The sequence below is a fragment of the Mesoplodon mirus genome, assembly GCF_964341445.2.
Source record: "Mesoplodon mirus genome assembly, chromosome: 11".
Classification (NCBI taxonomy): Eukaryota; Metazoa; Chordata; class Mammalia; order Artiodactyla; family Ziphiidae; genus Mesoplodon; species Mesoplodon mirus.
Genome location: NC_138987.1, coordinates 47468383 through 47493321, shown reverse-complemented (window position 1 = coordinate 47493321; position 24939 = coordinate 47468383). Strand labels below are relative to the sequence as shown.

The 24939-nt window shown below is 34.6% G+C and overlaps 2 protein-coding genes across 7 annotated transcripts in view; both read right to left on the bottom strand.

Moving 5' to 3' along the window:
- LRRK2 (leucine rich repeat kinase 2) overlaps positions 1-24939 on the bottom strand; it is a 139142-nt gene that overhangs the window by 35143 nt on the left and 79060 nt on the right. For all 5 annotated transcript variants that reach the window (XM_082635717.1, XM_082635718.1, XM_082635719.1 and 2 more), the window contains 12 exons: positions 24318-24499; positions 21563-21792; positions 21034-21161; positions 19490-19708; positions 15959-16160; positions 14860-14948; positions 8743-8930; positions 7712-7866; positions 6499-6645; positions 6150-6341; positions 5349-5495; positions 2098-2198 (listed from right to left, as the gene is read on the bottom strand). In XM_082635717.1, coding sequence (XP_082491843.1) covers positions 2098-2198; positions 5349-5495; positions 6150-6341; positions 6499-6645; positions 7712-7866; positions 8743-8930; positions 14860-14948; positions 15959-16160; positions 19490-19708; positions 21034-21161; positions 21563-21792; positions 24318-24499 — 1980 coding nt within the window. The remainder of the gene's footprint in view (positions 1-2097; positions 2199-5348; positions 5496-6149; positions 6342-6498; positions 6646-7711; positions 7867-8742; positions 8931-14859; positions 14949-15958; positions 16161-19489; positions 19709-21033; positions 21162-21562; positions 21793-24317; positions 24500-24939) is intronic.
- Positions 8939-13189, bottom strand: LOC309812161 (high mobility group nucleosome-binding domain-containing protein 3-like). 2 transcript variants are annotated; one of them, XR_014295292.1, is made up of 3 exons: positions 11328-13189; positions 10410-11285; positions 8939-9790 (listed from the first exon to the last, which is right to left on the bottom strand). XR_014295292.1 is itself a non-coding variant. In XM_082635722.1 (2 exons), the coding sequence occupies exons 1-2, from the start codon at positions 11472-11474 to the stop codon at positions 11199-11201; spliced, it is 234 nt and encodes a 77-aa protein (XP_082491848.1). In that variant the 5' UTR covers positions 11475-13189; the 3' UTR covers positions 8939-11198. The 2 variants fall into 2 exon arrangements, 1 of the variants encoding a protein (XP_082491848.1); XM_082635722.1 differs by having other exon boundaries at positions 8939-11285.

The window sequence follows — 24939 nt, the reverse complement described above, 5'->3', positions numbered from 1 at the left end:
CTGGTGTTCATTAAATCCCCAGCACCACACACACCCGGCTCCTTCCTTCCAGCCACAGAGCCTTTGCCCTTGCTGATCCCTCTGCCTAGAAATCCCTTCACCCTTCACACAGCTAAAGGCTTCTTGCCATTCAGATCTTAGCTCAAAACTCTTACTTCCTCAGAGTGACCTGTCTTGGACCACCCTTACTAAAGAAAGCAATCACCAGGTGCAACAACCTCTCTCTAATCCAAGAAGTTAGCTGGAACAGAGAGGTCTCCAATCTGATTCCTAGGCCACATCTTGTGAGACTTTACAACCTGTTTCATGATACTGTTGTTTTGAATTCCATGCACATTATTCTGTATATTTCACTCTACTCTGAAACTGTATTTAGTTGAAATTTATAGCTTATGTGGTATTAAACTGATGCATGTTTTAAATTATGATTTCTGCAGAAGCTCTGCTTCTTAACAACCAGCTTCAAAAGATGAGTATCAGTGCCAACTGCATTTATCAGGAAACTGATGTGTGAAGAATTCTGCAAGCTGAAGAATAAAGGCTCAACACTCTGAGAGGGGATTTTTCAAGAACACGGGCTTCAGACTGCAATCATACTTCCTTAGTAGGTAAAAATCTTTTTTTCTTCTATGTCTGATTAGCTCAGTTGGCTAAAACTGATGAGAACAAGTCAAGTTAGCTTTGTTTTCTTTCATAAGCACAGACTGGAGCCTAATCCAAATTTCCTATCCTAGAAAAACAGCTCACTGATTGCAAAGAGAAAGGAACAAAAAGAGTGTAACAGATCAGCCCAGATTCATGACCACAGGTAGAACGACCCTTAAAATGCAGCACTGAACACTGAAGGGTTTTCCTTTCCTTTCCTTTTCTGTTTTTCTAAAGAGGGATATTACATACACTCTATTGTTTCTATTTCTTCGACCATTTCCTCGGTTCACCTAGCTGCCCATACACTAATCAGTCCCATAAACCTTTCTAGTGTTCTGATTTCCAACAAGGTTCCCTGAGCACATTACATAAAATTTGAAACATATTGAAGACTAATGATCAAGACTGGAAAATTACAATTAATACAACAAACTGCCTATAGATAGAAAGAGATTATGCTCAGATTTGGTTCACTGACTTACAAAATATTATATACAAAATATTTATTAGCTTATTCCTACAGTGTAATTTTTGGTGCTAATAATCAAAATTACTCCAGGATATTTTACACAGACATGAAAATATTTTCATTATTCAGAGTAACTAATATATTGCAACTGTATTTTTTATATATATATAAGTTATTTAGATTCAGATTCAGGCACAATTTTTTTTTAATAAATCAAGAAAAATATAAGAATGAATAGATTCAAAAATATGGTTGAGTTCTGGTGTAAGACTGCAGAAGCCGCATGGATTTTATCTCTCCTCTCACCCTGTCCCTCTCACTCATTCCTACTGTTAGGAAAGACTCAGAAAAAAGAAATAAATCCCCACCAGTATTCAAAACAAGAGAGGGTACTGGAGTGACCACTCTTGGTTATGCATTCAATCAACTTTCACTCTTCCTAACTGTACCCTGACTTTTGCTGAGGTATCCAACCCTCAGCCAAGCAGCCCATGAACTTTAAGGGGAACTGACCCCAATCTCAGCTTCAGGGAAAGGGGGGGATATTTTAAATAATACCCTGCTCATTATCACAGTGATTGGTTCAATAACACAGGCCTAAGCCAATCAGGAACAGTACTGCCCTGAACATTGGTGCTTGCTGAGAAAAGAACGTGTGACTTAACTGAGGCCAAGAGAAGTTTTTAAATGGACTACTGTTGTATGGATTTTGGGTCCTTTGAATTACAAAAATGCGAAAAAGGTACCCTCTTTTCTTCTGTGCTTGTAAAGCCTGGAACAAGAATTCTCAGAATACTGTCTTTGTTTTTCAACAGGAGAAACCTATTTCACTCCATAAAGAAAGGACAAAAGTAGGATTTCATAACTAAACTCAAGTAAACTTTGAGGGAAAATACGGTAATTACAAATGCATGCAAAACAAGAGTTCCAGGAGATTAACAATGTATGATTTAATGTAATAATATTGCTGCATTTCTTACTTGTCTTAACAGTCTAAGTGATGTATGTTTATTAAAAATCTTCACAGCCACTTCTTCTCCTTCATAGGATGCTCGATAAACAGATCCAAAACTGCCGTCACCTTTTGAAAAGAAAGTACAAAGCACTTAGGTTAATCTGTGCAAGCAGAAAAACTCAATAAATTGTATCTTTCGTAATTATATCTGTTTCAAAGAGAAATATGACCCACTAGTTTCACTGAATCAAGTCTCCTTTAATGTTTTCTCTTCCTTCTTCTACTCCATGAACTAAGATGGAGTTCAGGGGGAAACGAAGGCTATAGTAACAGTTAAGTATTGGATTCAAAATAGGATTGGGCAAATAGAAGAAGGAAAAGAGAAGGAAAGCAAGTGGAGGGGGAAGGGAGACAAGAAGAGATGGAGACTTAAATAATAGACATATCCTGCTCTGATTCCCTTCAATCTGAACAACTGGTGACAACAAAGAAAAAATTTAATGAGCAGAGGAAAGAAATACACTCTAGGGAAACATAAAAATTTCAGGTGGGAGTAGTAGAGTTTTCTAATTTTTTAAAGCCCTTCCCTATTTCATAATCACTGCCATATTAAATTGGAGTATGGGCTGTCGTACCCTGCAGGTAACTAAGAGCAAAAATAAGGTTAAGGACTGCTATTGTGTACTTGTGACACAAAGGTGTGAAAAAATTGACAAATAATACCACTGAAGTATCTTTTATTGTGGCTCTCTGGAAAAATAGTCCCTCAAAGAGGAAATGTACCCCCTCTCATAACTCTTCAGATAGACAAACAAAACCCCATATATGTGTATTTTAAAATATTCAGTTGACCCTTGCACAACACACAACATGGGGTTAGGAATGCAGAAGCCCCGAGTGCTGTGGAAAATCTGCACACTGCTGTCTCTGCCTCAAAAACAAAGGAACTGAAAAATGTCTCACCCAAGGAAAGGAAGCTGAAACAGTTTGGATACAATCAGGACTCAAACCCTAGTTCTTTTGATTTCACACACTATAATCCCTAATTGAACACAAACTTTTCCCTACATTTAGTTAAAGATCTGTAAAATAAAAATACAGGTACTATATTTATTGAAAAAAAATTGCAGATAAGTGGACCCATACTGTTCTAATCTGTGTTGTTCAAGGGTCAACTGTATTTACAAAAACAAGTCTACTAATATTCACAAATCTATTAATATGTGTCATATTAGTCACTGCCTAATAGTAACTGCTATCTGGGAAGGAAAGGGTTAATAACTGAAGCCCTAAAATTCACTCCTATCCCACAAAGAAAATGCGGAAGGGAGGGAGATGAATGACCTCCCCCAGATCATCCCAGCATAAAGATACCAGGGTGTTTCTGATTGTAAAATGTTTTTAGAAGGATTTATCTGATTTGTTCAGATCAGTGGTTCTCAACTAGGGTGACGTTGCTCCCTATCTCCAGCCCCCACCTTTGACAGTGCTTGGAGACATTTTTGATTGTCAAACCTGAGACAGGGGTGAGGAGATACTACTGACATCTAGTGGTTAGCGGCCAAGGATGCTGCTAAACACCCTGCAATGCACAGGACACCCCTCATAATAAAGAATTATCAAGTCCCAAACAGCATCAGTTCAGAGGTTGAGAAACCCTGACCTAGATTGCTTTTTGTATAATAAATAAAAATGGAATTTATGAGTTTACGGGAAATGGGGCTAGAGAATGGGGAGTACTCTTATAAACATTTTCCTATCTGCATAATTAAAGAATATAAAACACAGGTGCTTTTGAAGGTGGTCAAAAGGTACAAACTTCCAGTTATAATGTAAATAAATACTAGGGATGTACTGTACAACATGATAACTACAGTTAACACTGCTGTAGGCTATGTATGAAAGTGGTTAAGAGAGTAAATCCTGAGAGTCTCATCACAAGAAGAAAAATACTTTTTTCTTTTTCCTTTATTTTTTATATATATGCAATTATGGATGTCAACTAAAGCTACTGTGGTAATCATTTCACCATACATGTTAAGTCAAGTCATTATGCTGTACACCTTGAACTTATACAGTGCTATATGTCAATTACATCTCAATAAAACTGGTGGAAAAACACAGGTGCTTCAAAAATGAACTTTTTGAACATTTCTACATAACATTGCTCAAAATGTGTCCATTAATCTGAAACACAACTTAGTGCACTAAAAGGGTATATTTGGGGGAGCTGTATCTGATGGCTTGAGACTCTTTCAGAGAAAGGAAATAGTATGTCTGGTACTTGCCTGTATCTTTCAAATCACAAGTCAAGTTTGGTGTTGGTTAAGGTCTAAGATTCAGTGTTAAAAATTCAGCATTTTGCATTAGCCTACTATTACTAATATATTCACTCCCAGAGTGCAAAGGCATTTAAAATCATTCAAAATTTCCCAACCAATGTAAAGAATAAAGGTACAAAGGAGGTTATTTACCCCTACATGTCATATCCCAAATTTTGGACATTGTTTGTTAATAATATTAATATCCTTACACATCGTCTAGTCATTCTCTCTGTGGAAATTTAATTAAAATAAAATGCATACACACATAACAACAACAAATACTCCACTTAAATACTGTACATTAAATCAACTCAATACTCTCCATAGCTCCCAAGTATTCTCAAGAATGTTTAGAACTTGAGTATATCACCAATTTAATGCTTCTGAATTTTTAATCTCAAATTGGCTTTTTGTGAATATTTTAATGAAAATTTATGATTGTCATACTTAGCAACAAAATTGCTACAATGACTACATAGAGGTGTTCTTCTTTTACTTATTCTTTTTGCGACTGAAAAATGGCTGCATTACTCAACTGAAAACTTCCTAAATGCCTTCCCTATCACTGAAAATTAAAGCAAATGTAAGGACATATTTCATAAATATGTGTGCTTCCATGGTGGTCCCATCCTCAACTCAAACCCAGACTACAAAAGTGTTGTTTTTTTTTTTTTTTTTTAGCCGTGTCATGCCACATGCGGGATCTTAGCTCCGTGGCCAGGGAATCAAATCTGCTCCCCCTGCAGTGGAAGTGCAGAAACTTAACCACTGGACCGCCAGGGAAGTCCCAACATGATATTACTTTAAAATATATTATCCCAAAGGAAAAACATTGCAAAAAATACATGAAGACACTAAAAACTATGACAATATAATTATATGTAAATATTTTCTAGGTTAAAAATAAAAGCTGCACCCTAATTTTTATTCTCAATCCAACAAAAATAGTTACCTAAAAGAAACTCTGGAGCTTGTTCAAATTCCAACTCATCATTATTCAACATAATATTTCTAGGCAGGTCAGCCAAAATCAAATCAGGAGCAATCTGAGATATTGGAATGGTGAGCCTTGGTTGATCTGGATTCACTAGGAGGTCTCCTGAGAAGTACATAAAACATTTTTTTTTTTAAAGACAAACTTTTAAGGTTGTACATACATTTGTCCTTTTGATTTACAGAAATTATCACATATTTTCTATGATTTCTAATCACTTTTAGGTTTTCTTACCAATCTTATTTTTCTCTAGAAACTCTGAGAAAGTTTTAAAAGTTGAATTAATACCTATCTACTAGGAATTTTAAATACTCATTCCTAGGTTCACTCACTAGAAAGTAGAATTCAGAACTGCCTTAGGCTATTGATACATGACTAGGAACTTATATATTCTTTACTTTTACAACATTCTCGGAGCACTTAGCCTATGGTTAACATTGCTAAGTTACTTCTATGTATCATCTATTTTAATCCTCATAACAATTCTATGACGTAGTTTTAGTCAGTACTTTTATTTCACAGATGAGGGTATGTTGCTCAATAGCCAGTATTCAAACTCTCAAACCAACATTTTTTTCTGAATCTAGAGTATAAGATCTTACTGGGTAATAAATATATTTTTCTGAACTGTCACTACAATTGAATGTAGTATCCTCTAACTCATCCCTTATGGATAAGAATAACTTTTACATTTATTTCAAACTTCACAAATATTGAAAGGATCACTTAAAAACATTTGTAAGTTGTGTCAGCACATACCTTCTTCTACTTTCTTCATCAAGTTGTCAAGTAAGATTTTCTGATGTTCTTCACCATCATTAAAACTATATAATGCCCACTTCTTCAACAGAGTTTCTCCTTCACCACAAATATCAATCTCCAATAACCCTGGAAACCACTCTTCCATGAGAGAGTCAATGTGGTCCACAACTTGGCCCAAAAGAATACAGCCTACATAATCCAAAGAAGACTTCATCAACACCCTAGCTGAACCTTATTCTGTCACAAAACTGGAAAGAACCTTATTCTGTCACAAAACTATAAAGTTTTTTTTAAAGTTTAGATTTCTTTAGTGGTACAATTCAAAGTTTTTAATTAATTTCCTTACCTTTTCTACAAGAAGGAACTGTAATTTTTAAGAAACTCTCTGGGTGATTATCTAAGACTTCAGATCCTACCAAGCAATAAGCTTCAGGAGACCAATTCAAGTAGATGCCTTGTCGCCAATACATTCTGTTTGGGCGAAGTGCTCGTTCTGAAAGAAGTTTAAATGAGCCCACATATAGCCATTAATTATTAGCGGCTCCATAAACTAAAGGGGAAAAATTCACTGCACACACCACAAATGACAGTAAGAGAGATATATTTGTTTTGAAGGAAAGTACTGGAATCGTTAATGATATGAGTCCCCATCCATATCTATTAAATATAATATTAAATATTTTATCCTCAATTTTGGAATGAAATAAATAAAATGCCCAGTATACAACCTAAGATAGATTTCAGGTTCATGGTGTTAAGTAGTTTAGTATGTGTAATAGATGAAGAAAGAGAATCATAAATAAGTTCCTATAACTTTTAAAAAGAGGTTGGTGGTCATGCTAAAACCAACACTTTGATGTGATGTAACTTTCTGTATGTCGATTAACTGCAAGCAACATAAGGTTTACTTCAGAATACAGTACCACCTCCATAAAGCTGATTTGTTAAGCACATAAAAAATTATATTTTCCCTTTGGAGCACTAAGATCTCTCTTTCTTCCAGGAGGAAGAGCTAGCATTATAAACACCCATTTTTATTCTTTTTTGTAAACCCCTCAGGGATTGTGCAGCAGAATAGAGCTAGTATAGTCCCTACACAGAATGGTCTGAATGGTCAGGAACTGTTACATTGTTAAATAAAACTCCCTGACTGCAGTGGTGGCCATTCCTAGTTTTTCTTTGCGCGCACGTGCGTGTGTGTGTGTATGTTTGTGTGTATGTGTAGGTTGGGTGGGTGTGTTTAAACTAATGATGCTTACTAATTTCACCTTTTAAAATTGCTACTTCTAGTCTGCTTTGGCTTGCAAAGCGAGATAGTCATAGGCATTGTAAATGTGTCTAAAATAAGTACACATGGGCTTTGAGGAATTTTCTTCTTAACAAATTGCATGAACTTATTTGAGTGTATGTCTTTATATTGGCCACTCTGGGGTCTTTCAAGCTTATTTTCTGATTTTCAGCTGCCTTACAAACAAGTAAACTCTGGGAAAATGACATATTAATTTTAATATGCTTTCTTTCTAACTTCTCTAAATATTAATTCTTCATTAAATACATACCTCTTCCTGAAAGCATGTAAGGTGAAATTTCAAGTAATCGATTGATTAGTCTCGACCAAAAGCCCATTGGAAAATAAGGCATTTCATATAGTCGAATGATAATTTCAGAGTTCTCACAGTGGGGAAGCTCTATTACAGGCCTGTGGTCCGACAAACTAAAGATAAAAGGACACTGTCATTATACAGCTTCATCCAATCATGTTGACCAAAGTGCTTTACTACTTGAAATCAATGAATTGAAGATAAATATTCTAAGCAATTGCATTTTTTATAATGTTCTTTCGCTACATGCTCTTCCTACTCAAAATTTAATGGTTATTTAATTAATTCAAATGCATGCTCAGATATAGATGCATGAAATTTTTCAATAATCTTATTTATACTATAAATAAATTATTACAGTTCGTTATGCATAGACAAGTAAAGGGATTATGTAAAACTAGAAAAAAATGCATGTCCTAGAAAAGAGTGTATATCTATTTTTAGAATTAGTTACCATCCATCAACCAATGCAATTTGCACTTTTCAATGTCATATTACTTTATAACATTTCCCAGGTGCTTATAAAGCAGTAAGAATTTCTACAGTACAGGGCTATAACTTAGGCCTCCATTGTGTTGCCCATACCTCTGAAAATTCACAGCCATAAATTATTTTAAGACTATGTTGAAAACTCATTATATCCCCAGAATCTGCCTAATAACTCTTCCAGTACCATGTAAGGACACACACACACACACACACACACACACACACACACACAAACTTATGTCCACTATTAACTTTTATTAAATAAATTAGGCAGTGCTAAATCAAATAGTAATTATATACATAAAATCAGTCATTTACTGTATCTTTAAATGTCAAATTTAGTGTTTTCATTAATAGAAAATGTTATACTTCAATACAAAGTTTACGCAAGAAGAAAAAAATTAGTACATTTATCACAGACCAAAGTTACTTTGACTACTAAAACAATATAATATATGGTGAATTTCCATAGGGTAATTAAATTTTAAGTTTTGGCTTACCTGCTTGGAACCAGCAAATATTCTTCTCCTGTTGGCAAGGCAATCTGGAATTTTTCTAAGAGTTTAAAGTACTGTGACATGTAGTTCTTTGGAAATCTCTTTTTCTTTGAAAGAAATTTTTCCACATCTCTACGTGAAATAATTCCCTTAGGATGTTTTGGACAGCCCTCCACTTTCACTGTCAAAATCTGAAAGATTTAAACTTATACATAATCACTAAAATTTATTTTCTGGAAAGTTTTGAATTTAAAACATTTCCTGTGCTCAGTAAAAATGATTAAAACAATTTTAATGTTGTCAAGTACAACACAGGACCTAATTTCTCTAGTTAGCAGCCATGTAGCCTAGAAGCCCAGTGGGGCATGTACTCCCTACACACACACAAAAAAAATATATTAAATTAAGGGAGTTAATTCAGATCAGAAATCCTGGAGATCCTCTGAAACCAATGAACCACAAGCCTTCCCCAACTCCAATTAACACATCAATCCAGTACCCCACATCCTTGTTACAGTCTCATCAATAGTATATTCCTAGGGAAATTATCTTCCAGACTGTGTTATCACTACAGGTTTGCAATAGAAATGTTACTTTACATTTATATAATAGGAGATCGTTTCCATCAGCGAGAAGAGAGGTAGCTTAGCACATTTCAGTGATTCTCAAACAAAGTAAGTAACCACTGAATTTCGCTGGACTCCACTCAGTCTGGATCAGTAGGTCTGAGATGAGGCTTGAGAATCTGCTTTTTTAACAAGAAACTCTGATGATTCTAATGTGGAGACCATACTTTGAGCTTTGATCATCATCATAACAATTAAAAATTTAAGCTCAGAAGAACTCAGGTTCAAATCCAGGCTCTACTGCCAATTGTGTGACCTTGGGAAAGATATTTAATTACTTTACCCACAGTTTCCTTCTCTGTAACATAATAAAAGTGACTGTCTCTTAGGTTGCCATGAGAACAAAATAATATACACATAAAACATACAACAATTTGTAGCAAATAGCAAGCCCTCAAATGTTAGCCATTATTATCTACATATTCCTATTCATTTTACTTGGCCAAATTAATTTTAAAAAGAGATTTGTGCTTAATTTTCTTTAGTAGATCTATAATGTTTAAGGGATACTTAAATAGGAACAAACATTATTTACATTATCATGTAGCTGGGTAAAATACTGGACTGTAAAATCCGTAGGCCCGAGGACTTGTCTCACTCAACACTATATTTCTATTTTGTACGTATACCGTCATTGAATCAATGAATGCATGACTGATTGAACATAATGATATCTAATGCAATGTATTATGCGTCATTAAATAATAAAAACTATAATTTGGGACTTCCTCCATATTGTATAGTTTATAGCCCAAACTGCTCTTACAATTTAGGTAGTGAAGAAAACTGCTGTTTTAGTGTTTTTAAAGTTGCTAAGACCTGTCTGACAAACTCACTGTCTACCCCCAGCCATACTTTATATTTTCTTTGTAGCATTCTGTACCACCTAACATGTTAAGGATACATGTTTTGGTTATTTCCTTCCATTTGAACATCAACTCCATGAATGCAGGAAACTTGTTTTGTCTACTGCTATAGCCCCAGCACCAGAACAATATCTGGAACATCATTAGGTGCTGAATAAATACTGTTGAATTTGTGAACTGGGGGAAAATAAAGTTTGGAGCATTTTATCCTAGGGTTAGGTTCATAGGCACTGGAGTCAAACCACTTGGTTTGAAATCATAACTCTAATTCTCCCTGAATATGTAACTTTGGATAAATTATTTAACCTCTCTGTCCATCAATTTCTTCATCTTCAAGAATGGGCACTAATAAAGTACCATTTAAAAGAGTTGTTCTGATAATTAAATGAGATAACCTTTGAAAAGCATATAAGTAACCTCTAATATGTCAGCCATTATTGTATACTTATTCTAATTTATTTTACTTAGACAAACATTTTATTTTATTTTATTTACTTCTTTTTTTGCAGGCAGGAAAACCTTTTATTTTAAACCACAAATAGTCATCAGGTGGCCACAACTATCCATGTTCCATTAAAATCACATAAAACCTAGGTACAAAAGCACCACTGATTATTGCTCTAGAAAAACTGCATGAAAAAATTCAAATACACACAGTAAAAACACCAGAGTATGCACAGGACTAAATTTTTAAAGTAAGTGCATGGAATGGTGAATCAATTTTACAGACAGCTTCCAATACTAAATTGGTATTTATTTTACTCAAGGATGATGGGAATTTCCAAAAATCATGACTATGAGAAGGTAAAATGTCCGTCCATATATATTTTTGTAAGCCAACTAGTAGAGTCCTAAAAAATTAGCATTTACAAAATACTCGATAAAAATAGTTTTTAAAAGTTGTCCCAAGAGGTACATAAAATCAACCCCAATTTTCATGACAAATCATTCTCCCTCGTTTACAGGTTCAGTTTTCTATGCCTTCCTTTCCAGCTTCTTGCTTTTCCTCCTTCTTCCCTTTAGCACCTTTGTTAACTTTTGTTGCCAGTTCTTTCTCAGTAGGGCTAATGTGAGGATCTATGCATAGGATAAGGGCCTTAGCAGATGTTTTTCTTGGTTTAGGTTCAGGTTTTGGGGGAGCAGGTTTCGCTGACAACCTGGCAGACTGTCTGGTGGGCTCCTGTTTAGTTACTTTGGATTCATCCTTGCCCTCTGGATTCTCTGGAGACTTTCTCTTTGGCATAATGACTACATTGGTGCAGCTAAAAAGTAAAGCAATGGGCTGGAACTGCTGGCACCGTCGCTGGATGCTGCCCCTGCCGCAGCTGTTCACGCACAGGGCTCGGCATACCTGTCCTCTGACAAACTGATTTTAAAATAGAAGTTTGTGCTTGATGTTTTTAGTAGATCTATGCTGCGCTACCACTATCTGTAGCAGATAGTTTCCAAAGATGGACACATTAATTTTTTCTCTCCCTACATATGTGGGCTGCTTAATCCTTCAAGATATAGAATCCATCCATTTCCCTGAACAAGACTTGTGGTTGTTCTGCTCACTAGAATGTGGCAGAGCTGACATTTTACCAGTTCTGGGCCTGGCCTTTAAGAGGTCTAGGCATATATGAGAGACCACATGGAGGAGCAGCAACACACCAAAAATGTGAGTGTAGCCTTCTTGGACTCTCCAGCCCAGCTCAATGAGGAAGCCAAGCGAATGACCCCTGTCAGTGCCATGTGGAGCAGAACCACTTGGCTGAGCCCAGTCAACCCACAGAACAGTGAGAAACAATAAGCTGTTGATGTTTTACTCCAAGTTTTACTTGTGTACGCTAGGTTTTGGGGTATTTTGTTATATAGCAATAAAAAACTGAAACCTTATCTTAATTTTATCACCTTTAAAAGACCTCTTATTATTCCTTCAGCCTGGTAACTTCTAAGGCTAACTTATGCCCTTGTGCAAGGAAAGAACATTTTCCAAATTTCTCACACAACATTTTATCAAGATTAAATTGCCATGCAAGTTTTATATTACTCTACCAGTAAGTCCCTTTCATATCTCTTTTATCATATAGGTAAATGAGTTTTGCAAATTCCTCTGTGTGTTGAAGGAAACTTTAATAAGTTTAGTGACCTAACAGCTCTGGGCACAAAGAGGGTGGTTGGGCTCATTAGAGCTTCTACACCATGAAATTATTTCTTCCCTTGTCTTGATGACTCACTTGGAGGTGAGTAACCCTATTTATTTTTGCTGGTTTGGTGTCAGGCAGGTCATTCTGTCTTCACTTGATTACTTATGGCTTTCATTCTCTTTAAACCTTAATAAAAATGACATATTTCAGTATATCACATAAATAAAAATGATGGCATTTATCTTTTACATTAAGAAATTTTACTGATCCTTTAGATCTATCTTTCAAAATGATTTGAGCTCTTCAAATTCTTGACTTAATTTTCAATTAAATTAACATGTTTATAGTATAACTAATAGTATAACTATGCTAATGAGAACTTTCATGGAGTTTCAACTTAATTACTCCATAGTATCTCCAGGGATTTTATTGCATCATGATGGAAATTTGCTTCTGTTAAAAGATAGTGATTCTGATGGAAAACACTTTGTTATTCTATTGAATAAGATGTACCCACTCTAATATTATCCACATGTGTGCAACTTTAAATAGTCCCAATTCACATGGAAACACATCACTTTTTGGTGCAACTTTAGCCTTTTCTTGACTATACAGAGTTCAGTTATTTTCTGATAGAGTGTGCCACCTAACAACAAATCTTCAGGGTATAATTAAAACTCCCTTTTCTACACAGAGTGCATATAACTACACATATTGTTTTATTTAGCTCCATACCTGGCACACTTTCCAAAACTACATGAATACACCTTTATAGTTTTGAAGATTTTTTTTCATTTCCTGAAATCATAAGTCTTTAATTACCAAATAGGTCAAATATAAACTTTTGCTAAAACTTACTATTCACTTATACTGAACTAGGGATGCAATGTAGAAGATAATATTGTTATTATCCTTATTTTACAAGTGAAGAAACAAAAGCTTAAAACATTAAGAAATGTCAAAGTGAGTAAGGATTTAGGAGAGATCTGAACGCAGGTCATGCTGACCCTGAGCTTGTGCTCTTGACCACTATACCTTCCTGGCTCCATTCTTATTAGGTAGATGAGTAAAATCATACTTTCCATGGCATATGTGCAGAAGGATGAAAATCTACTTTAAATATATCTACCAGACGGGCTTCCCTGGTGGCACAGTGGTTGAGAGTCCGCCTGCTGTTGCAGGGGACACGGGTTCGTGCCCCAGTCCGGGAAGATCCCACACACCGCGGAGCGGCTAGTCCCGTGAGCCATGGCTGCTGAGCCTGCGCGTCCGGAGCCTGTGCTCCACAAAGGGAGAGGCCACAACAGTGAGAGGCCCGCGTACCACAAAAAAAAAAAAAAAAAAAAAAAACTGCCAGAATATTAATAACTGTCCCATTACAATTAATTGTCAATTGCAATGTTTCAATACATTCTCAAGTTCTGTGGTATAGGGTTTAGCCACAAATGGTTCCCTCTTTAAAATATCTTTCTTATTCTTCCTTAGATGAAATTTAGGAACTATTATTCAAGATTACCTGAGGGAATTTAATTACCATTATAGTTGATTAGAAGAGAGATTTCTAACATAAAAAAATACAATCATTTTAGTGACTCAAAAAATTATACTCATAAACAAAATAGCCACCAGTGAGTGCACATGCTGGAGATGCCCTCCCCAGGCTCACTTTAATTCATGATTCATCCAGATGCAGTTGTTCTTACCCAGGGTGATTTTGTGCATCCTAAAATATTTGGCAATTTCTGGGCATATTTTTGCTTGTCATACTGGGAAGGTACTACTGGCATCTAGAGGGTAGAGACCAAAGATGCTGCTATCATCCTACAATGTACAACAAATAATTATCTGGCCCAAAATGTCAATAGTGCTGACACTGAGGAACCCTGAGCTAGTGTGTTCTGCTTGAATGGTTTTCTGTGGCAAATCTATAGAGGTGGATTATGATAGCTAATTAATATAAACTCATTGGTAACTGTTATTGGGAGAAGAAATAATTTTCCATATGAAATATAAAGACAGCCATAACCACCATTATTCAAAATTTTTTAAATTGTAAGCATTTAGAACTTACATTCCACTGAAGAGTCAAAATTTTCCTCCATGTTGTCTAGACTGAGGTTTCAGAGGCTCATCAACCCAATTTTCATATATGTACTTATCCCAAAGATTTTCACAAAGCTTTCATTCAATTGACTATATCAATAACCAAACCAAAGCTAACATCAGGATCTAGAAAAGTACTATGGAACAGAGCAGTACAAACACCTGTCTGTGACTTGAAAACAAAGACATTAAAGTAAATTCTAAGATGTCTTCTCTTCTTCCATGAAGTTCTTCTTTATGCAGTCTTCTACACAAATTGTTCTACAGTTTTCTATTTCTATTCACTGTAGTTTCTACCTTAACTGAACACAAACTCTATAAAACTCAGTGCTCTAGGTGTCACTTGTAGTTTTCTTCAATCATTACTCCCATGCCACAAAAATATAATATACCAACCTGGGCCATGACTTTACAAAGCCACTTGGGTTCCACAAAATATAAGTCACTTAACTGCAGGGCTGGGTCTTGAAAATGAAGGAGGACCCCTGGAGTAAAAATCAAGAGTGAATGCTGGAATTTAGAATATGCAAATATCAAGGGGCTTTAGAGAGAATCTAGTCCAACCTCTTCATTTTACAGATGAGTAAATTTCAGCATCATTAGTGGCAGAGCTGAGACCCGAACCCAGGCAGCCCAGTTCCCAAGCTCTAAAATCCAAATATTATTTTAAAAAGTTATATTTTGAACTATATAAAATGATCATATTTAAGCATATTTAAGACAAAGCCATACATTGCAGAGCATGTATTTAGAAATAAATAGAAATTCATAAATATTTTTGGCTTTCTAATTACATACTACAAAGACATCTTATTTTCGAATACAGGTAAGAAACACAAAATATCAAAGGAAGCTACTGGTTTAAGAACAATGAGGAAATGAATTGATCAGATTCAATCCACATGAAGATTATTTTTCATACAACAGAATCTGGGGATCAAAAGCAACTTCCCAACCACTTATCCGAGCACTATAAATCAACTCACACATTTCTAGTAAGGTTATATTGATCAAGTACACAATTAGCACCAAAGTCTGTTCAAGAGTTTTCATCTGTGAGGTCATGCTGACAACATGTTATGCAACAGAGCAAGATCTGCCACTCAGTAGCTGCATCATCTCAGGCAACCATTGATTCTCCAAGTTCCAAGTTAAACCAATAATAATTCTTCTTTACAGTGTACAAATAGCCTCCACATAGGGTCTCACAGCTCCTGAATAGTACAGTCAAGTTCTACAACCCACGTTTTAACTCCTGCTCAGAGACCTTTTCCACTACTGCCCTTAGATAATTTCTAAATTATTCTCTTATGACATAATACATGATTCAACATCAATGCTCATGATGATCTTTCAAAAAGAAAAAAAATCAGTTACCTATTAAAGAATTTTGTCAATATTCTGTTAAATTTTAAATGTAAGTTCTATACAAGGTTCAGGTGCATTTTCACAAATTACTACAGCAGAGCTTTCAAAAAATATGCAATAAACAAACCTGATTCATTTAAGAAGTGAACTGCATGAGGAAGCTCATTTTCATCTAACTGCAGCTGATGTTCTTTCACAAGTTGTAATAATCGTTTCTGGTCAATTACAGGAAATTCAGCTGGCACATTTTTACGCTCCGATAAAATGATTTTCTCAAGTTCTACATAGCAGTCTGGAATCAGCTGCCCAACAACAGGCTGATCTCGGATCTATGAAATTACAAATGACAAGCTGTAAAAATCCATTTTATTCATCGATTTGTCAGGTGGGTGGTAAATTCTATGCTAATCATTCAGAACTGTATTTTTTAATAAAATCAAAATGTAATGTAAAACCAATTAAACTGTGAGGAATAAATAAGGTGATCTTAAAATAAGAAAAATATGAACACAGAAGCCAATTTGGAAAGAACTATCAAATAATATTACATGGAAATATTTATCTAGCTATTCAGAAAATCCATGGCAAAATCCAAGATAAATCATTGACCGTAAATAAAGGACTTTCTGTTTTCTAAGACATTAAACTTACATGCAATAGATATGCTAGCATAAGAAGTCAGCAAGTATTGTAAGAGCATTTGAACCTTATTTATTAGATGAAAATGTGATCCACAACCCAAGGTAAAACTAAATTTTGTTCTTGTTATTTGCAAAATGTTTTATTAGTGGAATGTACATATCAACAATGAAATCTGGAGACAGACATAAAATTTCCTCACCCAAGCTATGCTTTTTCATGGAAACTTGAACTTGGAAAAATAAATCATCTAAACCCCAATGATTCTGATATGAGAGGATGATTTGGGATCTGTTACACTTAGAATCTAACAACTGTCTACTAATAAAGAGATACATAAAATAAAATTTTAAAAGAATGACCTTAAAGTGATAGTTTCTATAATTAAAATCTTTTCCAAACTTTTTTCTTAAAAATCTAATTTTAAATAGAAATGCAACTCTTAACAATAGTAACTAAAATACCTTTGAGAACCACCAGGTGGCACACTCTCCCCATTTCTCAACCCATGAATATATTCTTGTATATTCTTTTTACCTGACAATAACTAACATAATTTCTACTTGAATTCTTCAACTTATTACAAATAGAAATTGGGTTTTATTACACACATACACACATGCACACACACACTTTAACTTGCTCTTTTTCTACTTTTAACTAGAATCTTAAGGAACTTGATTTACAGCAACTGTAACCATTACTTTCATATTTACCTCCAAACATTCAAGATTGTTTCAATGTATGCTTTGAACCAGAAAATTAAATATAATTTCACTAACCTGCACTTTTCATATTCCCTCTCTTCATAATTTATAAATTAAGATAAAACAGAACTTCAGATTGAAATTTATGTTTTAACCCAAGAAGGGAAACCTACATATGAAAGTAAACAAGAGTTCTCAGAGAAAGCAATCAACTAACAAAAGGATGAACTTTACAGGGCTGGATTACAGGGCCAGCAAAGGATCCCACTCTGCTAAGGGGCTGGACAAGATTGAGAGGGATATGGTTGGCACTGAATTCTGTTTTGTCCTACTTGTTTTAAGCTTTATTATCAGGTCACCAACAGCCAAAAACAAAAAACTTTTATTCTGAAGTCTGCACAGACACATGTTAATAAGGGTGAGACAGGGAAAGATTAGAAAAGAGCCAAGATAAAAGGAAAAGATGAAAAACAAATGAAAGGGTAAACAAAAAAAGATTTCTAGTAGATTAAAAGCTGTTGTTTGAATACAGGTTGAAGCACCTCAGGGAGGAAAGAATATTCAAGTTCTGGCAGGTTTATTCTTTTGGGGTCATCTGAGTCACTATTCTGCAAAGCAATCAAACAGATTTTCAAACCAATATGCCAGAATGATGTATCCATTAGCAATAGATACCTTTCTTCAAATAATACTGCCATTTCTCAAAGCATTTGTTTTACTTCCTTATCTGGTATTGCCTTCAGAGTTCATGTACAAGTGCAGAAAGAAAATTGGTCTCATTGATTGATAGTGATAAATTGCTATTAGCCTAAAGCAATACCAGTCCAGCTTGATGAACCACCTTATCCACAGACTTTGTTTCAACTAGATTCAGGCTTTCTCAAAACAAACTCATCCTCCAAGAAGTCTTTTTTAAGATATGATAAATGCTCTGATACCAATGATAAAAAGAGAAGCTATTAAAATATTATAAATAACAACAAAGTTCTGTAAGCACAGGTATAGTCTCAAAAGAAAACTCCCTGGGAAAAGAGAATATTTAATTGAATATATTAATTTTGTATATTTGTTTCTTAAAAGTCATATTACTCTTTAGTCATATGTCCCACAAAAAAGTAAGAAAATCTATAAAATAAATGATATTTCATTCTTCTTATGTAAAATGTCATTGATCCACCATTTGTAAAAGCTTTTAGTGACTGGGATAAATGTGCTGAAGGATACAAATGTGCAAATTCTCTCCCTGGGCACCACAAAGACCAGCTTATAAATGGCTCATTAGGTTTTGGATAGGAGCATAATCTGTGGAAATGGAAAAGAACTAAGCTAACGAGCCAACACATTATAACCAAGGTGACCATATAATTTATCATCCAAACTGGAATGCATCTGAGAATATAGTGGGACACAATTAATAATTATGCTGGGACTGTCCAGGCAAAACAGGACCCTTGTTATAAGCCATGGCCTTGATCATTAGTGCTAATGAGCTAAACCAACAGAGACTAACAGTGAAATCCACCATTGTGTTGTTATATTGAACAATTCAGGGTGTTTTTCAGTACAGTTCAAACCATGCTGTCTGTAGACAGCAAGTATTAAAAACAAGTGTTCTCACTGTTAACCAATTTATTTGTGTTTTATGAACTCTATGAATTACATTTGTCTTACCAGAAGAAAACTTTGGAATCAAAAACATAATTCCTAAAATGAAAAAACCCGGTTTGTATAAACTAAAAATTGCTTAGACATTGATGAAAACCAAATTAGTGACCCTGATTATCAGATGAAAGAAACTTCTCCCAATATTGAGAAAAAAATATTTGGAAGGGAGATCATAGTGACAAGAGACGTGAAGGAACAACAAAGAAAATCAAGGAGAGCATAAAATAAGAACTCCAAAAGAAAGGAGCAGATGGAAAATATAAGAAAGATAACCCCAAGACCCCAACATTCGTCTTTATCCTTTTGATTGAATCACCACTACAGGAAGTTGGGAGAGAAAGGGCATCAGAAACATGTCCCCAGATTCTCTCAGGAATATTTTCTCAGCCTCTCAGATATCCTCTTAGTTTCTCTCAGTATCCTCAAATTATTTTTATTCCCACTTCTATGAGTTTGAAATAAAGTATAGCATAAATAATTTTAAAATTGAAAGTACTTTAATAATGTTAACAGCTCTGAAAAAGACCCACAATTTTAAGATAGCTGTTCTCTTCTCAAGACTTTTGACATTTCTTAGCAGTTGCACAACATGAGAATTAATAAATTATATTTATCTACTACCTGAAGTCGGCAAAGAACCATGTTACCTTGAAATTGAGGCTCTCATTTATGATGGTTTTCCGAAGTTTTGCCAAAGCATCAGATTCCTCAGTGGCATTTACAAAGTGGTAATCCCGTATTGCAGGAAACCCTCGTTTGTTCAAGAGTTCCTTGGTGATTTTACTGATACAGGCTTTACGCTGCTTCTCATCAGAAACATCCAAATGTGTGCCAACAAGAATCACAGGGGAAGAAGAAGCACGAGCCTATGGGGGAAAGATACAAAATACTTTTGTGTTTGTTTTAAAATCAAGACTGCTTACATTTCCACTGACATTCACTTTCTATGAAATTCACTTGAGTGGAAATGAGAAATCAAGACTTCTAAGAAGAAAATAACAACTGCCTTTCCTTCCTTAAACCTATGAAAAAACTTACCCTTAAGAAATTTTTAAAAGTCAGTTTTATGCCCCTTCTTATCCAATTATTACCACTTTTCTTTCAGGTGGCCTATGTAACAGTAATAGTATATTTTTCTTTTCCTTTTCCCGTGCCTTAAAATGGGCTATTCTCTAAGTGTGCTTTGGTCGTCTAAATAAAATAGTATTTAATAACCCCCAAATTATATCAGAGTAATACAATTTGTTTTATATTTTCTCTTCCTTACCTGTAAATTCAATCTCCTTAATTCATATTAAAGTCATTCAGTGTGGAGTCTACAATGAAAAAAGTCACTAAAGCCAATATTACTGCGACTATAGTATTTTCTCACTTTGGCTAGCTATAATAAAGTCAAAAAAAAGGAAGTTAAAAAAATTACCAAAATGACAAAACAAGCTTGATGGAGCCAAAATTTCCTGACAAATCTTTTTAAGGGCTTGCCTCACAGAAATGCCCACTGGAGCATCATTCAAAGACCATTCACTCTTACTTTGGTCTCAATTCTAAAAAGTCATATATATTTAAAACCATATATACATAAAGTAATAGCTGACAATATGACAGCAAGGGACAAATTGGAAAAATTGTAAAATTCCAAATATACTATTAATCTGGGACCATTTAAAACTGTAAGATCTAAAGGACTTCACACTAAATTGCCTCTGAGGACAGAGTTGGTGATGCACAGATTGCTTTCTTTCACTATGGTTTATTTTAAATTAGGGAAGTTCATATTACCCTTAAGAAATAATATCAGGGAATTCCCTGGTCGCCTAGTGTTTAGGATTCAGGCTTTCACTGACGTGGCCCAGGTTCAATCCCTGGTCGAGGAACTGAGATCCTGCCAGCTACGTGGCACAGCCAAAAAAAAAACAGAAGTAATATCAAAAATAGTTTAGCTTATAAAATCTCAATTTTTATAGCTTAAAAGGGTTTCCAGTTTCTATAACTCTCACTAATATAGAAAACACTATTTTCATGTCACAACTTAATTACTTTTAAAATTTCCCAACTCAAAATTTTAGTGCTTCTTTTAAAAAATTATTTGAAGAGACTATTTGAAGCACCTGTTTGCCCAAAATAAATTACCTTACATACCAAAAAAAACCCAAGAATTATTTTCTATTTTCAAATGATTAGAACAGATCACCTTTATATTGAAGAGCCAAGGCTTCATGGCATCAACTTCAGCTTGCCCTTTGCTGAGGTCATAGACAGCAAGATACAGGGCTCGTTGGGTCATAAAGTGGGGGTGAGTGCTGTAGAATTCCTCACAACCTAAATGAAGATTAGAGGATTTTTTAGCCTTCCAGAAAATAGTCAAGAATTCTTCATCTTCTTCAAAAATAAAATTAAGTGATACTATCCACTATCACACAAAAAAGAGAAAAAACTATAAAAAGATGATGGTTACATGACTACACTGGCTTTTTACTAGGGACTGACAACTTTTCACATGTGTCAGCTACTTAGCTTCAGTTGGCATGTACTGGTTCCTAACATTTCCTTCCACAGCTTCTCCATTCTGGTGGCAAGGGTAGAATTAGGAGAAATAAATGGCTTTGGAATAATTCCATAGGATCCAGCAGGTCTCTTTGCAGTATTGGAACAGAAAATTCAGTTTTTAAATCCCTGTTTTAAAAAGATGTGTGAATAAAAAATTCTAGCAAAATAAATACCTGCAAAATCCCACACATTTAGAATGAGGTCTTTCTTCCCTTTGCCTCTTATTTGGATGGGCCAGTCTTTCACATCTATGCCAACTGTGGCACCTTGCATTCTAAGATCTGATTTCTTGATTTTCATTAATTGCTGCAGTAAGGTGGTTTTACCACTCCCGGTATTTCCCACAATCATAAGTTTCATTCGGTTATAGGGCACAGCCTTTTTTAACCGCTGTTGAAGAAACCTGGTATTTGAAAAACAAAAATAAAATAAACTGCTTAGCAGCGTACTTATGATATAGGTGAATTCTTATGCACTGAATTCTTTCAAATATCAAACTGTACAGTATGCAAAAGAGTGCATAGCTCATGTAACTAATAATGTATGTGTCTTTCAATGCACTATTAATGCTTTTATTTTGTTAGTGATGTTGGTGTAGTTGATAATGATCGGCAGCATTATCAAATATAATGACATTCTATCACCAGAAATAATCAAAATTTCAAAATGTTTGTAATACTCATTAGAATTTTATACACAAACACACACACATAATTTCTTTAAATGACACAAATAAAACCCTAAAAATTATAAAGTCTAAATATTTTTTTTTCCCGATACGCGGGCCTCTCACTGTTGTGGCCTCTCCCGTTGCGGAGCACAGGCTCCAGACGCGCAGGCTAAGCGGCCATGGCTCACGGGCCCAGCCGCTCCGTGGCACGTGGGATCCTCCCGGACCGGGGCACGAACCCGTGTCCCCTGCATCGGCAGGCAGACTCTCAACCAGTGCGCCACCAGGGAAGCCCAAAGTATAAAATTTTACAAAGTACATAGGATAAACAATCAAGGTAGAGTATATAAGCATACTGCTATACTAAACTTTGATAGTGAGGTCGTATTTGGTACATTATACATGTGTATGTGTACATATACTCATGTATGGTATACATAATGTATATATTCATATATATCATACATGCATATACATAATGTAAATGGAAAGGGAGAACATATTGGTTAAATTATAAATTGATACATATAAATGATTATACTATCAGCAGATAATATGTTGCTGTTCCTAACAGTCTTAATGCAAAAATAATTGAAACTAACTAGAAGTGCTGCAGGTGTCTAGCAATACCACTTTTAAATTAATAGTACATTTAAATGTTCTCAAAAATAAAATGGATATAGAAAGATATATTTTAACTATGTTAAAATATTGCCACAGTTTAAAATTAGAAAAATAAACTAAATCATAAGTGAATCTTAGGAAATATTGACTGATTAGTTCTCATAACTAATAGGAATCTGTCCAACATTCCTGATGATCTGAGCAAAAAGCATCATTATTTTCTTGAATTATTTGATGCTCTAGAAAACAAGATCTGGCAGATCAGATCTTGTACCTGCTGTTATTGAAATCAGTCATTTTCTCACATACAGCTTATGTTCTGTTTTCATCACCAATAAACAAGAAAATCAATGGTCCAAATGTCTATTTATTAAGAAGTCATTCTTTGTCATTCTTTAAAAAAGCAAATGAGGACTACAATTTCTAAACTACTCCAGGTCTATGTTCTCTCTAAAAATGTTAAATATGTTTAAAAATATTTAGTTATATAGTAGCTTGATAATATAGCATAATACATCAAAAACCAGTTCTACTAAATTTTTAGTAAGAATTGAACAAAATTTTATATGAACATCTTTTCCAGTTTCAGGAAGGAAAGTCATGGGAAACAATTGTGTAGGGTGAGGGCTAGTCACGTTTATTTAGCATAGTTGGTGAAAAGATCTTTTTGTTTTCAAATTAAATCACACTCAGGAGAACAAAAAAACAAATCTTTGTTCATAAAAAGAGACAAAAAGCTAAATATAAATTAAGAAACTTTAAGGAAGAGATTTAGGTAACTGTAGTTCACACGTAATGCAACAATTATCAATCGTATGCCAGACTCTGTGTTTGGTGCCAAGAATGAAATAGTAAGTAAATGTAGCCATGGTCCTTGACTTAGTGGACATTATAAGCAAGTCAAGGATACATTGAGAGGTGATAACTGAGCTGAAACCTGTAAGATAAATATAGATAGCAGTAGTTTGTGGAAATAAAAATAAATGATTTTACAGCTAGGTAACAATAAGAGTAATGTGCTCAAACAGTAACAATAAGACTAATGTGCTCAAACAGTAATTAATGTGCTCAAACAGTAACAAAGAGTGGAATAAAGTTCATTATTAAAGATATTTGAAGTTCATTAAATATAAAACCAGAAACAGTGATATGTGGAAGTTTTGGTGGTTTCAAAAATGATCAAGTTGAGTAGGTTATCAGCTTCCTAGGCAAAATTGATGTAATTTTATATCATTTAAGTAACTATAATGCTTTAAGATATAATAGACATACGGTAACTATTTGCTATACGAAATGCAGCTTGAGAAGTTATAATACTATGCTTTATTTCTTTAGATTGTATAATTGGTAACAAGAGACCAAATAGTAATAATTTCCTTTTAGAGTCCCTTTCTACTGAAAAGCATGACAAGGAGAAGCCATTCTCTCAACCTTAACTTGGCTAGGAGGAAATGAAAAACTCTGCAGTGGCACCAAACAAACCCATTTATTAAATAAAGGGCAAATGACAAATCAACGTTGGATGGTACTATACATTTTTTTCTTAAATTGTTAACTATATATCCATCAAAGTCACAAAGAAAGGATATCTGAAACAAATTTAATAAAAACAAATGAAAATAAAATTATCTAACCTTATGATGTCTTTGGCTTTACATCCTATGTGTTTAAAATCAAAATTAAGATGCAATTCATCCAAAGGAAGATCCCATATTTTGCTTAATTTCCCCATTTCATTGGGAAAGGATCTCAGCTCCAAGTTGTAACTAACATCAAGAGATGTCAGATTTTCAAGACAGCCAATTTCAGGAGGAATCTTAATGAAATAAAAAAGGGCAAATCCTGTTGGTGGGAAGAAAGAAATGTGTGCTGCCAAAACACAAGATGCTAATAGGAAACAAGAGAGGCTCAGAGATCCCATCATCACCTTGTACAGCCTCTCAACAGAGTTCTAAAACTTTCCAAAGGCTTGTCATAGTTTTCATTATAAATGTTTGAAAACATACATATAAAGGACTTACCCCAATCTATGTCATTTATTTATAATCTTTAAAAACCCATTCTGCCTTAGTAACATATTTCATCACTTCACAACACTGAAAGTAAAGAAGTTCTTTTTATGTATCCAAAACCAATCATCTGTGGCTTCAGTCTATTCCCTCACACTGTGTTCTTCAGTAAAACGAAGGATCTAAGCATCACAGACTTATGTACAACTTACTGTTCTTAAAATACAACTAAATGTTTATACCTTAA